The sequence below is a fragment of the Augochlora pura genome, chromosome 3, assembly GCF_028453695.1.
Source record: "Augochlora pura isolate Apur16 chromosome 3, APUR_v2.2.1, whole genome shotgun sequence".
NCBI lineage: Eukaryota > Metazoa > Arthropoda > Insecta > Hymenoptera > Halictidae > Augochlora > Augochlora pura.
Window position 1 is genome coordinate 11667424 of NC_135774.1, and position 15720 is coordinate 11683143.

At 43.0% G+C, this 15720-nt stretch overlaps 1 protein-coding gene across 1 annotated transcript; it reads right to left on the reverse strand.

Moving 5' to 3' along the window:
- Window positions 1-12189: 12189 nt before the first annotated feature.
- LOC144467645 (uncharacterized) lies at window positions 12190-13957 on the reverse strand. The gene is made up of 3 exons (XM_078176536.1): window positions 13735-13957; window positions 13344-13494; window positions 12190-12578 (listed from the first exon to the last, which is right to left on the reverse strand). The coding sequence occupies exons 1-3, from the start codon at window positions 13955-13957 to the stop codon at window positions 12230-12232; spliced, it is 723 nt and encodes a 240-aa protein (XP_078032662.1). The 3' UTR covers window positions 12190-12229.
- Window positions 13958-15720: the final 1763 nt, after the last annotated feature.

The following is a 15720-nucleotide window of genomic DNA, read 5'->3' on the forward strand; positions in this document are numbered from 1 at the left end:
GTTTGTTCAATTAACTTCGAATTTGTCCCCGACTAAAAACTGCCCCCACTCCGTCTCTCAGCCGAAAAAAAATAAAAGAACCTAACCCGGCAGACAGGAGACGGCGTCCAGCTTATTTTTTTTCGCCAATTAGAAAATCATGCACGATGGCTGGTCGTCTAATATCGGAGGGTCGCTTCGCTGAACCGTTTTTAATATCAGCCGAGATGAAAAGGAGGAAGAAGAAGGAGGAGGAAGAGGAGGAGGTTGAGGACGGCCGGAAAGGGGTAAGAAGGGAGGAAGGCGCCGAGGGTTGTCCACCGCGTTACCATACACGTCGCGGCGTCTCCGTCGTTATGGGGCCCCGTGAAAACTATACCGGGATTCCCGAAAAAGAGCGACGGGACTCCGACAATGGGCGGAGGTGAGCAGAGAGGACGAAGGGGGTCATAAGCGCAGAGGGAGCGACAGAGTAACGGGAGAGAGAGTCACCCGCCTTCCTAATTCGATCGAAGGCTCATTATGATCTTAGAGCTCGTCCCGGGGAACCTAGCATTAGTATAAACACGGATGGAGAGTACCATTATCCGGCCGTGGCGGTGGCCCATTTTGAATACGAAAGGAGCAGAGATATTATGTTAATCGATGCCGACGTATATTACAATATCCTATCGCCACCCCGGGGGCCGTCCCCGTCTCCAGACTTTTCGCCTACGTCGCCCCGGCCGAGTGCATTATGTATGCGGCCACGGTCGTCGCGACGCATTATAAGTTCACCAAATATAATTAATGAACGGGACAGCGACAAACGCTCTGCTACTCGTCGTTTTCGGCGCTCGTTCCGTGACGGTCACTCTCCCGGCGGATCTCTGGTCCGATAATTAGAAAGAAATGAAACTGGACGAGCGGATTGGAATCTTAGCGACGTAGGCGAGATTTTTGGAAATTTTTATTTATCTCTTAAAATGTAATCTATACGTGCTGAAATGCTAGAAGGATCTCCGATATGAATTATGAAGTTACTATCCGTTCACTAAACTCTATCTTAGCTTGAACATGTTTAAGGGGAATGAAAAATACCTATAGAATTTTAAACATGTATTTTTGTTGTAATAATCTCCTTTCTTACAAAATGACCTAACCAAACCTTAAACGCCTAATATCAAGAACAAGAAAGAAGATCACTCAATTATAAAAAGATAGTAAATAAAACAGAAGATGGCATGACTAAAGGAAGAGTGCAAGAAGTAAATCGCATGATCGAAGCATCCTGTGAATGAAACTGAATGCACGAAATTAAAAAAGAAGAAACTGCATCGATAAAAAGATCTAAATCATATAACACGTCATGGTATAAATAACAAAAGAAAAATACAAGAGTAGGACAACAGAAATCCACCTACGAGTGCAAACTATAGTATACATGACATCGCATGAGTGTGGAAAGACGCGAGTAGACCAGAAAAGTTCATACGTAGGAAGGATAAGGGCAAAAAGCAGTGCCCAAGCAGACTGATTATAAAACAAGATCGTCTGAACAAGTTCTGCGAGCAGAAAGAGACGACCGTGCCGGTGAAAGAAATAGAATCGAGCGCAGCTAGAAAAAGGAGGTTAATGAGTGGCAAATGCAATTACACGAGGAACCACTGAACGCGGAGCAGATCTGGAAATCAGCTTCCCCAGAAGCGGACGACGGCTCGCGGGGGCTCATGAATATTTATCTGGGTCAGACTTGGCCGACTAGCCGATTAAAACGTTCCGACGCTTCGTTAGAGCCCTGAAAATGGCGGTCGTGACCCTTTTTAACTGCTCCGGTGATTGCACGTCGGCAAGATCTCCGGTTTTCTTACGACCCGCGCCGGACAATTGTAGGTCGGACGCTGTTCGACGAGCACAGCTCGATTCGCTGTCGTTAGGATGACCAGGACAAGGAATCATCGTGCGTACGTCCGACGCAGCAGGGTAGATTTTCAAAGCAACGATTCCCACTTTCTTGGCAGATTCTCGATTTGCCAAGGCGCCTGGGAAGACACAGTCGAAACGCGTATCCTCTCACGAAAATTGCGTAGTGGCTGTCTTCGAGTTCGAGCGGATTACAGGGGTGGCAGAGTTGAATGAAGGGTGTAGGAGGGCTCGGCTACTGAGGGATCGTTGTTGCCATGGCGACACCAACCCCGTCCTCCGGCAGTTCACCATTTCCCCCGTGCGCCAGAGCGATCCCTCCGACCTCCGGGGAAGGCGCGATCCATATCTGCTAACGGCAAGTCGCGTTTCAATGGCCATTTTCTGTTCGGATGCGAGAGGAGAGGTGTTCCCTCTTCATCCTCGTGCACCAACTACCACTATCTACTTAAATATTGATCCCGCGAGCAAGATGTTCGAAATACGGGGGCCTGTAATCCTTCCTAGCGCCTCTCCTTCACGCATCCTCCCTTTTTTTTTTTTTTAACCACTGGAATCCATTAAACCGTGTAACCGCATACCCCGACGAATTTTCGCTCGCGTTTTTAACATTTCAGCGGCGGACCTTTTTAACAATTTCGCCGAGTCTGCTTACGACTATTCCTCATTTTATTCGGAAATTTTTGTCTTCATACGATGCTTCTTCTATACACGTTATTTTTTTTTTGACATCGTAATGATAGAAAATAGCATGACACAACGTCAGATAACTTAAATTAAGAAGCATAATATTAATACTCTGTTAATATCATTACATTTACGTTTATTAGAATCTTCTGTCTACTTGGACAATTACTTCGACTGGCATCCATTAAACCTTCCAACTGCAGACAAGAAAATATTATCAAACTTAGCGAACAAAATATTATTTTAATTTAGAACACTTTTACTATGTCTTGTTAAATATAATGGTCACATTTTCTGAGCAAGTAGCACGATTTTAATAAAAACTCCGTCGTCTTTATAGTGAAACTCCATTTTGCTATCGAAGTCTACTTCTTCTCTATCTTCTATCATCTGCCCACTCTAACGACAATTTTGGAATGAACCGAGCAAAATCGTACGGAGTCGATGCACCCGGAAGTCGCAGCGAACCCGGGCAATTTTGTAAATAATTCGCGGTCGAGTGTTTCCTCCCCGAAGAAGTTGTCGAGCACGTGCAAGCTCGAAGTGCTGCGAGTTATCGTTCCATTACCAACTTTGTTGCTATTATTATCAGTAATTGAACGTTCCATTGCCATTATTACTATCAGCGATCCGGCCGTTGTTACCCGGTACGCATAAACAAATATGACCGAGGGAGTAGATTGCGTTATAAACGCACGGCCGGTAAATTACGATCATAAAAGTCGGTAATGATAACCCTTTAACAAGAACGAAGATAGTTACTTTACATCGGTGGTGGCTCGCCCTTTAATAAAGCCTATTCAGAGCAGCGCGAAAAGTTCGTGATTCGACGCCGAGGGATGTCATGCACTGGCATCGCGTCGAGCAGTGTCATTTTCGTTAAATCGGTATTAAGCCCCCGCGACACATTGTTGCGGGAAGCACATTGTTGCGGGAGGCACGCCGTTGCGTTTGGATAATGGACGTATCGAAAGGCGGGAAGGATAATGCCCAGCACGCGGCAGCCAGTTTTTGAAACAAAGAGCATGGAAACGCCGGGTTGCAAACAATGTTGCATGCGACGCGTCCGTTACGTGCCCCTGCGTTTACGTAATCATGAAAAACCTCGGTTCTGTCCGAGAGTTTACTTTACACGGCAGTAATAAATATGTCGTTGGGTCGCAGTCTCGACGAGCGAGTTTCCTAGACGGAATTACTAGCATTATCTTCGCCGACAATTCTGTAAAATAATGCATCGTAGACGCGCATGAACCCCGGCCGCCGAAAATGCTACCGCGTCCCCTGGGAAAACACGAAAATGTTCGTAGACAGAACAACCTGGCACCAACCTGTTCACCGTTCTTATTTTCGGACGAAAGTTTAGGTCTTCGTGCGAACGAAACGTTTTGTGAGGCAATCCTAAATTCATCTATTCAGTTTCTCATAAAAACATAAAATCCCCAGTCTACTATTTCATCTATCATTCGTCACATAATTTTACACGTCCTGTTAGTTCAAGTTACGACATAATGTATTGTAGAAGATATGTATCTTTTTCAGATAATTTAATAATAAAATTGTCAGTTAGATGACCGGGTTCATATATTTTATTGCATAATTATTGAAGTCATGAAGCTAGTTCTATTACAAATTATTAAAGATATTTCTTTATTCAGGCAAAATTAATTTAAAAATTTAATTCTAACTGATAGCAAATATGTTAATCCTTTAAGGATGAATGTGGCCATATTAACTTTAACTTATGATAAATTTCCTTTTTAACAGGATTACTGTGAAAACATGTTAATAATTGATTAATAAACTACGGATTTTTAAGCGAAATAAAAATTGTCTCCATAAAGAACATAGCAAGTCCTTTCTTTTTTCAATAACTTGAATGAATAGAAAATAATACATTGATATTTCGCAATTCTCGCAATGCTCCAGCTATTTTAAATAACCATTATCCAATTTCGCAACGAATGCATACAATCCGCATAGATTACAAGGCGATGACAACGATCCGAAGTATGCGGAAGCCAAGTAACAACAGATCTGGAGGAAAATTCTCGAAATAGATGCGAAGGTATCATCTCCTATTTTCGAGCAGGACGATCGAGTTCGATATGAAAGGGTTGAAAAACGGGTGGCAGAGGGCTCGATAACGAAAGACAATTCTTTCCGAGGCATTAGACAGGAGGTTCTCTCCGCGTTAGGCGAAGTGCTTTCGACGGCATTCCTAGGGCCCTCGAAAGCCGCCCTTGCACGTGAACCCGGCGCCCTCTCGACGATGCATAGGGGTGTACTGTCGCGACACTCGCGCATTGGTCCTCGAGCAACCGATTTAAGAGTCACGGCCCTCCAGCCGATTATGACGTTAAGAGGAAACAGTGGTCTGGATCGGTAATTAAACGGCGAGGGAACGTGCAGGCCAGAGACACTCGAGTTACGCTACAAAACCACGAGTGTAAATCACCAGGTTGAACAAGTATATACGCGGAGAACCGACACAGAAAAGATTGCCGGCTCGTCTCGTAGTCTCTTCGTAATCGCACGATTAGCATACGTGTAACTAATCTGATCCACTTTTATTAATCGGGCAAAAAACGTCGATCAGGTTCTCTTTAATTAATACCGCGTCTGTGTCGGAAGAACAACAGGAAAAAGGATGGTGTCGAGTCCTTGCCCGTGTGGTTAGCACGCCGGAGAACAGTCTTCGGCAGTCATTCTCGAAGATGGTGTTGAATAACTGATGTTATTCCCGACTCAATTTCCGGTGACGATCGAATCAGCGATGCCGACTTTCGGAAGAGTTTTCCTTTGTTTCTGTCTCTGCAAATCTGTTAGTTGGCTGTAGCAATTTCTTCGAAGAGTGTGAGTTATAAGTAATAATAATAATAATTTTATTCATCGGTAGAGTAAAGCCTCTATTACAGCGGGAGAAAGTAATAATAATGTAGCAGTTCCGTAAGGTCGAATAAAATACAAAAACTTGGAAGTAAAAGAAAACTGAAGTCTAAAAACTCAAGAGAAAAAAACTGTAATAACGCTGTTATTATATTGTGAATGTGTACAATAATTATAATTATGTTACTGTAATTATACCGTGTATATCCGATTTCTTTCATGTTATATTTAAATGCAACACTTTTCTCGAACTTTTAGTTTAATAAAAATATCAAAGTATATATCCTTTCTAACCAGTTATTATTATTATTATTATTTTGGACGATTGTACTCGAAATAGATATCGCTAGGAAATGTGACTGATAACGAAGATTTATTATATTATTAGAATACTTTGCCATCTTGTAAATGATATAAGGGTTAAAATTTCAATTCAATAACTGTTTTAACCGTGCTAATTCGAACGAGATCATCTGCAAAGAGGATCGGATGTGCTCAATTAATTCGTAGGAAGTCAAGGGGTTAAACGAACCATTCAAGATGCCGGACGGCCGTAAGAAAGTTGAATGATACTTGAGCAGGATATTATTGCGGCCGGCTAAGGAAGAATTCAAAATGGAGTCCGGCTGCCCTTCTCGCAAGCTTGCTTGTCCGTGGACGTATCTGCGGCCTCGTAATTATTTTTTTCGCGAAATCTGGGGATCTCGATCAGGCGATTCGGCGTCCCCTCTCGATCGGCGATTCGTCGAGGGTGCAAGCGAAAAGGGCGTACATATATCGTTTCGGGGGTCTCGGGGCTGGGTGCTGCGTGGCGTAGACCCATTTGCGATGCAGGTAACACACACAGGCCCCCCTCGAGGTATCTTGGAGAGTTTCGGTCGGGCCGCTTCCTGTACGTGTGAACACCGGTGAACCAGGGAGAGGCGCGCCGCGCCATTCCGCGCCACCAAGCCCGGCACACGAAGCGAGCCGAGCCGAGCGAGCGAGCGAGCGAGCGAGCGAACGAGCGAGCGAGCGAACGAAGCGGCGGCGGCGACGAGGGCCGGCGCGGTATATCTCTGTGGTGGAGGACGATGTGCACATGCAGACACCGGGGCAAAACCTATCTGCCATGCACGATCGCTCGGTTGCATATAAGCCGAGCCGAGCCGAGCCGAGACGCGCAGCACGTCATTACGCGCGAGCCGGCCAGAAAGCAAAAAGACGATAGCCTCGCGGCCGGCCAATCGGCGCTCGCGTGCTAATGAATCTGAACCGACCCGACCAATGGCGGGACCCCGTACGCTCCCGGTGAACCCGGTGTAACCCTCGTGGCGATGCCGAGCCGCAGGAATATACCAAGGGTGTGTGGTGGTGGTTGCGCGCCCCGGCTCGATCAGAAATCCTCCTCTCTTTTTTCTGCGATCGGAATCAACCATTGCGCCGTCGATTTTTCGAAATTTTCAATGGCCATTACGCAACCTAGCCGGGGCCCCGTTAATTTATCGAACCATCTACCCCTACGGCCTGCGCCTCCTGTCCCCTGATCCCGCTTCCGAGATCGGAAACACTCCGCGCTTTTTTTTATCGATGCCTCGTCTAACACTTTGCTTCACCACCATTTTGATTTCCCCTGTTCCAATGCGGTCGCGATCGTTCATTCGTTAGAACGAGGATTTTATGCTGTTATCACGGTAATAGAAAGGTGTTAGAAGGTGTGAAATCATTCTTGACTTATTCGAATTACTAAATGGATTAAATATAGGTTGATCTAATTTTGACCTCTTGCAAGTGTGACAGATTATTTTTAATTTGCACAAAAATCTTCAGGATATTGATAATAGTTTCCTTTTTAATGTCAGCACTGCACTGCGTATCTTTATGCGGAACCAAAGTTGTCCGAGTTTATTGTAAGATATATAAATTAAATGACAATGTCTCCCTTCATTTACTAATAGTAACAAGTTGAATATAATATAACAACATCCTTAAATAGGTATAATATCTTCATAACACTGTACTTGGCCTATTCATTTTCCTTATAAATTCATATAATCTGCAATTTAGACGTCAATAATGAAGAAATGAAAATGATAAAATTATTAGAAACTAGTTTCGCCATTAGTGGACAAACAGAAATAATAGCATGATTAGAAATTATCTGATCAATAGCTTAGAAATGAACAATATCTTTTAGTACCTCTAAATCGGTCACGAAGACTCTTATTTGTCTTCTAACACTGTACCTGCCCACCATTTTGTTTTCCCACACTAAACATGGTTCGCATGGCTCGAAATGATTGTATCATTCTAATCTGATTAACGGTGGCTAAACAAAGTCAATAAAATGATCAGAAACTAGAAAATCACTCTGCTGTATCATCGTCTATCTCAGAATTCATCCAGGCCATGTTTATTTCGCATAGAATTCAAGAAATCCTCACACCATTTTGTTTCGGATAGAATTTCTTCATAGTAGCTTCATTTATCACTATCTTACGACACAGCTGTCACGAATGTGATACAACATACTTAACATTCATGTCATTAACTATTAACTACGACTCTAATATTGTTTCGCCATCTCTAACAAATACCGTAAGTATTAAATAAATAATAAAAAAACACATTTCATCCTTAGAAAATCGAATAAAGATTCGCTGCCAATTAATAGGCGGACTTTATCAAGAATCACGTGTTAGAGTATATTGTTCAGGTCCGGCGGACTGGAAGTTGATTCGAGCCAGACGTCACCTTTTTATTGACTATCGAGGGGTGGTTTAACCCTTCCAAGCCGTGAACACCCCGTTTGAAACTGTTCCGTTTGAATTCTTTATATGAGAACGAAATGATCGCGCCGCGAATGGACGAGGCACCAATACAATGTCGGAGAACGCCGAGAAATGGACCTCCACGAATATGCCGATCGATTTCAAAAACGATCGCTGACTAGTACGCGAGAGCGTAACAGAATTTTCTACGCGCCTCGTTCAATTTTTCCTCCGACTAAACCTCGCGAGGCACGCAACTCCTCGCAATTAGTTGCAGTGCATTGCACAATTCTTACATAATGATCGCGCATGCCAGTCACCGCACTTAATAAGACATACCATCTTTTTTTGCGAGTGTCTTCGATTTTCATTCCGATCCCGTACACACGCCGGCACGGCGATCAGGACTCCGCTGGTTAATTGTTCCGCCGGCTACTTCATTATACCCGATCGAAAATCCCCCGAAAAAAAAGAGAGAACCGCGCGCACCGCGGGTATCCAGTCCGCAAAACCGTGCGGCCATAACCGCAATTAGCCGGGCGGAAAAAACCCGGGACCGGAGCCTTCTCTCGGTCGTGGGGTCCCCGGACCCAAAAAACCGATCGATTTTTTCCGGCGCTTGGTAATCCAGTTTCTGCGCCTAAACTATCGGTTACACAGTATCAAAGCCGACCGCGTGGGTATATTTAAGCCGCGCGAGAGAGAAGAGATTCGATTCCGACGGTGACCGGATTCACCTGTACGTACGATGGAAACGTATTCGAGCGTGTGCGTGTTCCACGGCCGCGTGTGCGCGTCCTTTCTCGCCGCGGAAAATATAATGATGGCGAAGCGGAGAGCTGCGAGCGTTCGTTCGTTCGTTCGTTCGTTCGTTCGGTCGGTCGGTCGGTCGGTCGGGACTCTCGCGTTGGAAACCGGCGATAAGGAGGGAGTGTCTACTGCCGCCATAATGATAGCCCTGAGCGGCTCTCTGACTCCGGTACACGCTGCACCGAGCCGAGCGGTGTGCACGTTGCGCCGCGACGGCTATATGCGGTCTACGCGCTGTGTGCACATGCACCGGAGCCGCGCGGTGCATGGCATGCAGGCACGCATGCACGCGTGCACGCACTTTACCTGTCGCCGGCAGAGAAACCGAGGAGAGGAGGAGACGAACAATGAGCGAGTTTCTTGCGAGGCTCGCACACACCTCCGTGAACTCGGCTACCCTGGCTCCTAGATCATCCTGCACGCACTCGCCGATACGATAGGTACTCCATCAGGCCTGCGATCAAATTCAATTCGCAATACCTGATCGACCGATCGGCCATTTTGTTGCGATTCTCTGTGATTCGAGGATAACGCGGCTTACAATCGTTCTGTTTTCCATGGGGTGGTTGCTGAATGGACGTTTTTCTATACCTCTTGTCGTCCGACGAATGTTCCTTTAACCCATTCGCTGCCAAGGACGAGTATACTCGTCTTTGGCATGGTGTCACGCATTGCCAGGACGAGTATACTCGTCCTACTTTAAATATATTATAACATGCAGGCTTTTGAATTAGCAAATTTTTTGTGGCCACAAACATAAATATATAAATATGTAAAAAACTTGAAAAAATACTACAAATAAAATTTTTTACAAAAATAATACTTTATTTCTTATAGAGAATGATAAAATATAAATGATGAAATATAAATGGCAATGGGAATGACTTCATATAATTTAGGCTTGGCAGCGAATGGGTTAACTTACGAGCAGTAGACGATGCTATACTTCGACGTAGACTCAAATGTGACTCAAGCTATTCTACAATTCTTAGATACAACTCTAAGATATCGCAAATTTACAGGTACATTATAGAAAAATTTTAATTGCAATTGTAAGGCGAGTATACTTGTTAGGACACAAACAAGTGTTTTAGAAAGCTATAAAATCACAGAGGTCCACGTGCGACGTTTGTCGTATATTTTGTTAAAAGTTTTCTATTACTGTGTTCTTGTAATTTTCTTGCAATTAAAAATCCTACTAATTTTTTTAAACCCTCTGACCCTACAATTGTCATCTAATCATGACGAATATATTCGCCACACACAGCTAAAGAATTAAGAGTTGATGCAGTATCAATGATGCAAGCAGTTTGCCTATATTTTAGTTTGGGAGCGCCGAAGGCTGCAATGTGAACCAGATTCGTTTAAAACTATACTGTCGCGTGATAACGTAGCAGGTTGCTTTAAAAGGTAATGTAGATTCGTAGATCTCATCGTATGGAAGGTAATCGTCTGCAGTTATCCTTGAATCTACCAGCCGAAACTCGGAATCTCTACGTTTATAATTGTCGAAGTCACTAATGTACTTCTGTGGAAACTCCTTCGACGGGGACTTTTATAAATATTAGAAGCCTTGAATAGATCTCTAAAAGTTTAATTCAAGTGTTTGAATTGAAAAAGTCGAGATAAAACTCTTTACCAATGATTCCTCTACAAAAAACACAAATGTTTCCGCTAAATATTTCACTCGAAAGTTGAGTACTTGTTCAGCCCTAAACTGTATCATCGAGTACCTAATCTCCCTCCAATAAGTATAGTCAACGTTCCAATAGTGATCGGAACGCTTATACGATGATTATGCAATCCCTATATTATGTATTCTTTTATTTCCTATGATACACTATCTCTGTCTCGTTCTATTGTACTTTGGATGCGTTAAAACATGTTCTCTTACTTGAAACCTCTGATTCACGAATTCGTATAAATGTCGAAACCATTATCCAACATGTATGAATCAACGAAGACTCATTCTACAAAAATCGACGAAGATTCATTATGTAAGAATCGACGAAGACTTATTCTATAAAAATCGACGAAGACTCGTTCTATAAAAATCAACGAAGATTCATTATTTAAAAATCGACGAAGACTCGTTCTATAAGACTCGACGAAGACTTATTTCGTGAAGGTAATGAAGATCCATTCTCCGCAACAATCGGTAATGATCCAGTTCCTCTAGAGCTTAACATACCGGGACAAATGTCCGCGGTCTTCCAAGCTCAATGGCCATCAACATATTTGCGTACCATCGGCTGCTAAAACTCTAGCATGTTCTGAAAGTCTGCGATTCGATTGAAACGTACTTCGACGCATTCCGCGGCATTCCGCGCCGAAGAATCAATTGAAACGAACACAGAATTCTCCCCGTCCCATTCACAGAACGCGCGCACGCATTCCGCGACACTTTTCCGTCTCCTAATGGGAAAGAGGGTGCAGGACATGGACAGAGGAAGCCGGCATTTCCCTCTAAAGGATGCCGTACTTCGCGAAGTATAGCCGTTGTTTCCTGACTTCCCATGATCTGCTCGGTTCGTTACTAACTATGGTACAACCGGTCGCGGCGACATTTTTTTGCCCGCGATCGGAATTTCGTACGATTCGAGCGAACCGCGAGAGCGATTCCGTACTTTCGGAGAAAGCCGAGGATAATTGTGGATCTTTCGAAACGATTATTGTCAGCCGTTCGATCTATTAATCTTGGAAGAGGAACATAACGATGGAGTTGGCTATGCTTAACCCTTTAACGATGATGTACGTACGAAATGCAGATCTTTATTTTTTATTCACTGATATAGAAATAACGTAATAACCTGAATGGTATTAATTTTGTAACATTAATTCTGTGACATTAACTTTGTGACATTAATTTTCAAATATTAAAAAAACCTTATTATCACATAAATACATTGATACCACATTATAAATTCTTATCTATTATTATGTAGTACAGTAGAATCTCGATTAACCGGTCTAAGAATACAATTATCCGACAGAGTGGCATAAATGTTCACATAATAATTTTAGATTTTAGAACACATAATTTGCAGAATAAATCGTTTCGTGTGTGATTTGCCTTTCATTGATCTGATTACAAGAAAAAAGTATTTAAATAACAGATGATTTTAATATTGGAGAACTAGTATATAATCTCGGTTCTACAATATGGTCGCTATCATTTATTTTAGAATAACTACAACTAACAACTAAATTTCTTTTTACTGCGTCAGCGTTAAAGGGTTAAGGAGTACTAATATTTCAGCGTAATTGCTACCGATCCTCTCGAACGTTGTAGTTCTCTTTCGCGGGATGTGGAAATGATCAGTTCCCAAGCGACAATTATCGTGTAACCCCCAAACGAGAATAAGAATACTACGCTTCGAACCCTGAGGTTTGGACAAACTTGGCAACGATCCAACCAGTGACACAGTTATGGAAAGACTGAGTAATCGAATCACAGACTGTCGCAGGAATGCCAGGCCGGCGCAAAACCGATGGCCGATTCCGCACGCTTCGAATCGTTGTAACTCGCGTCGAACTTGGCTCTGTTCGCAGAGATGAGAACCACTGTAATCGAAGATAGATTAACGTGTTAGTGGCATGGGATAGGTAAGAAGTAGTCTGTGGACTTTATGCGCTCGAAGCAAAAATGAGCAATGAATTGCAAAACTACGAAGAGGTTGCACGAATTCAAGGATATTGCTGTATTATGAAAATTTGTTGAAGTGAAGACTTTTAGTCAGGGCTAAGAAAAAATTAATTTTTTAAATATTCTATAGATTATAAATATTTTTATCTTGTGATGTTATACAGAATTTGGCGAATAAATTTTTTCGAAATAGTTGTTACATATGGAAATATTGTAGTATATAGTAGTATGTAATAATAATTAACAAAGTACTATTTAAAAATAGTTTATTTGCCAAATTCTATATCACAAAAGAAGATGGAAATATTTGTGGTATTTCGAAGACCAATTTTCCTCAAATTCTGCTCAACTCATGTGTGACTTTTTTTGTACGAACGTTCTTTTTCCCGCTTCGACAGCCGTACAGCAAACACGTGTCGTATAATAAGAGTGAAATTATAATATATTCAAGTAAAAATGAGTTTCTTTCATCCGGGGCTGCACGAAGACCGATCAAAAGACGTAATATATTTTTCTGTGTTTGCACAAAGGTGCTACACAGTAACGTGTACGAGTACGCATTCTCTCAGAGACACAAAGCGGAAGAAACCGGCCATAGCGTCCGCGGCAAAAGGGAATACACTCAACATTTAGTAGGGACTTTAGAGAAATGCGTAATTACGTAGTCGATCAATTGCAGTTACCTCAAGGTCTGCCTTCCGTACAGGTGGCCGGTCACGTGGTGCCCCGACCGCCATATTCTTCTGGCAGCACGGCCGCCGTCGGTCCTTGTCAGCGAACTCTTTTCCGCGTCTCCTCGCGCCTCGTGTCCATTGCAATCGATAAGACTACCACCTGCAATTCACCGATATCGAAAGGTCACTCCGAGGTATCAACTGTCTCAGATTCGGATCGAAAAACTTAAAAAATCCACAGGAACGCGAGAATCTTCCGAGGAAAACCAGCAACTAACACAGCGCTCGTACTTCGCGATCACTCAACAATGGAACGTGTTGTTCGATCACTCAGGCTTGTCCACGTGATCGGGAGAACTGTCGGATCGAAGCTGTCGGTCGGCCATTTTTCGCGGCTCACCGGGACCGATGGTTTCCCGTGTCGTCGTCGGTCGGGTCGTCGATACAGGGAGCTTTTCGCACTGTCGGGAGTCCCGAAGGAAGTCGGCACGAAGAGGAAACACTTTGCCGTGCCGGGAGCATGTGACAATCCGCTCGCATCGAGGACCGAGGAGAGACTCTATAAGGTGGTTTCCATCCCCCAATAGCGGCTGGCGCGCTGGCGGACCCGACGCTGCAATCATTCCCCGTAATGATTGTCATTACCGGGAACGGGAGGGCGAGCGAGCGGGTGGACGAACGGGGCAGAGGGATTGGCCTGCATTGCGATTGCGTTTCTGTCTGGTCCCATTGGCCGACAAACTGCGACTACGGACGAGTCTCTCTGTTCCGGTAGACTGCGACCTCAGCCCCCGTTCCAGACGTAATTTCGCCTTTTGGTATTTCTTTTCCGCCGGTAAAAAACGGTTTTCGGAATCGATTTCGTGATCCCCGGGGTAGCAATTCGCGCGAGAACCCCGTTGCCTCGTTGTTTAATGGGCGCCGGTGCGCGCCCCGGCCGCCACACAGCAAACTCGATAAATAGAGATCTCTCCGGGATCGTAATGATGTAGCACGACCGAAGGATCGCGAGCAGGAGTACGCACTCGTGGAATCTCGACGAATGATTGTACGTTCGCGAACACTTTTGGAAACTCACCCTCACGGACGAATTCCTCAGGAGCGGGTTCCTTGTCTCATATTTATGAGTTCTTAGCACCTTCTGCAAGAATCTCCTGGTTGTTCTGGCAAACATTCGTACCTGAAACTGATTAACTGGTTAGAATTTGGTTCGCGACTCGCCTTTAATAAGGTGCAACCGTTTTCACAAGGATATGCGTTCTACAAGTTAGATTTAACTAGTTAGATGTTGCGACCTCTTTGAAATCTTTGTATTTAATCTAAACACTATATATAGTTTTTTCATAATAATTATTAGTTATATTTATTTCGTCTCGATCTTTGAATATTCAAAAGATCTTAAAATCTACGAATATATTTTAGTTCTCGCGAAAATTATAATATAGACAACAAATTTTTACGTATTACGAGAATACTCGCCAAAGACAACTAATTGGGTAAAGAATCAGGTAGGATCGATGGCATTTTTAACAATTAGGTACATGATAATAATAATATAAGTATAATATAATAAAAGTATAATAGTATAATAATATAAGTATAATAATTTCTATAGATGAAAGTTACTTGTGGTGGAAATAAAATACAATAAGAATATGAAGTTCCACGATTATACACATCTTTAGTATTTTCTGCATGAATTGCGAAAGACCTAATTTAAATGCATAGTCTATAAATGAACAAGATAAAAATTCCAAATGATACTACGACGAGAAACACAAATTCATTGTTACACCTAATATTTTAGTTTCTCCATCCACGTTAAAAGGTTCATAATTGCACTCAACTATAGGCTTCGCAACGAATTTTCCCAAAAAGCAATTTTATATATTCCTACAATAACTTTATATTTATCGAATAAGATACATTAAAATTTTTATCATCGACGTTAAAAGGAATATTGAAGCACTTAGCCAGATAAATGATAAATTTCCCTGCCACAATTTTATACGACTGAAATACCACAATGAAAATGCACGAGACATCATCGAACACGCGAAAATTTCTGCACAAAATAATAATTATATATAAACGTGTACGAAGAGCATAATATTTGCCGAACTCGTTGCAAATATATTTTTTAAAGTTCCTACAACACAGTACAGTGTGCGCGTGCATTGAAAATCGTCGAATGAAAAGGCGTGAACGCGACCAGCAAGCGCCAAGCCGCAACGGGATTCGCCGTTGAAAGCCTGGTGAAATCAGTTGCCGTGTAAAAGTTGCCGTTTCAGGTGGTTTTATCGAGATCATTACGTCATCCAGATCGTAATAAAGCGACGCGATCGATGAGCCCCCGAAACGGTGCTGGTGCCGTATCCCGCGTTGT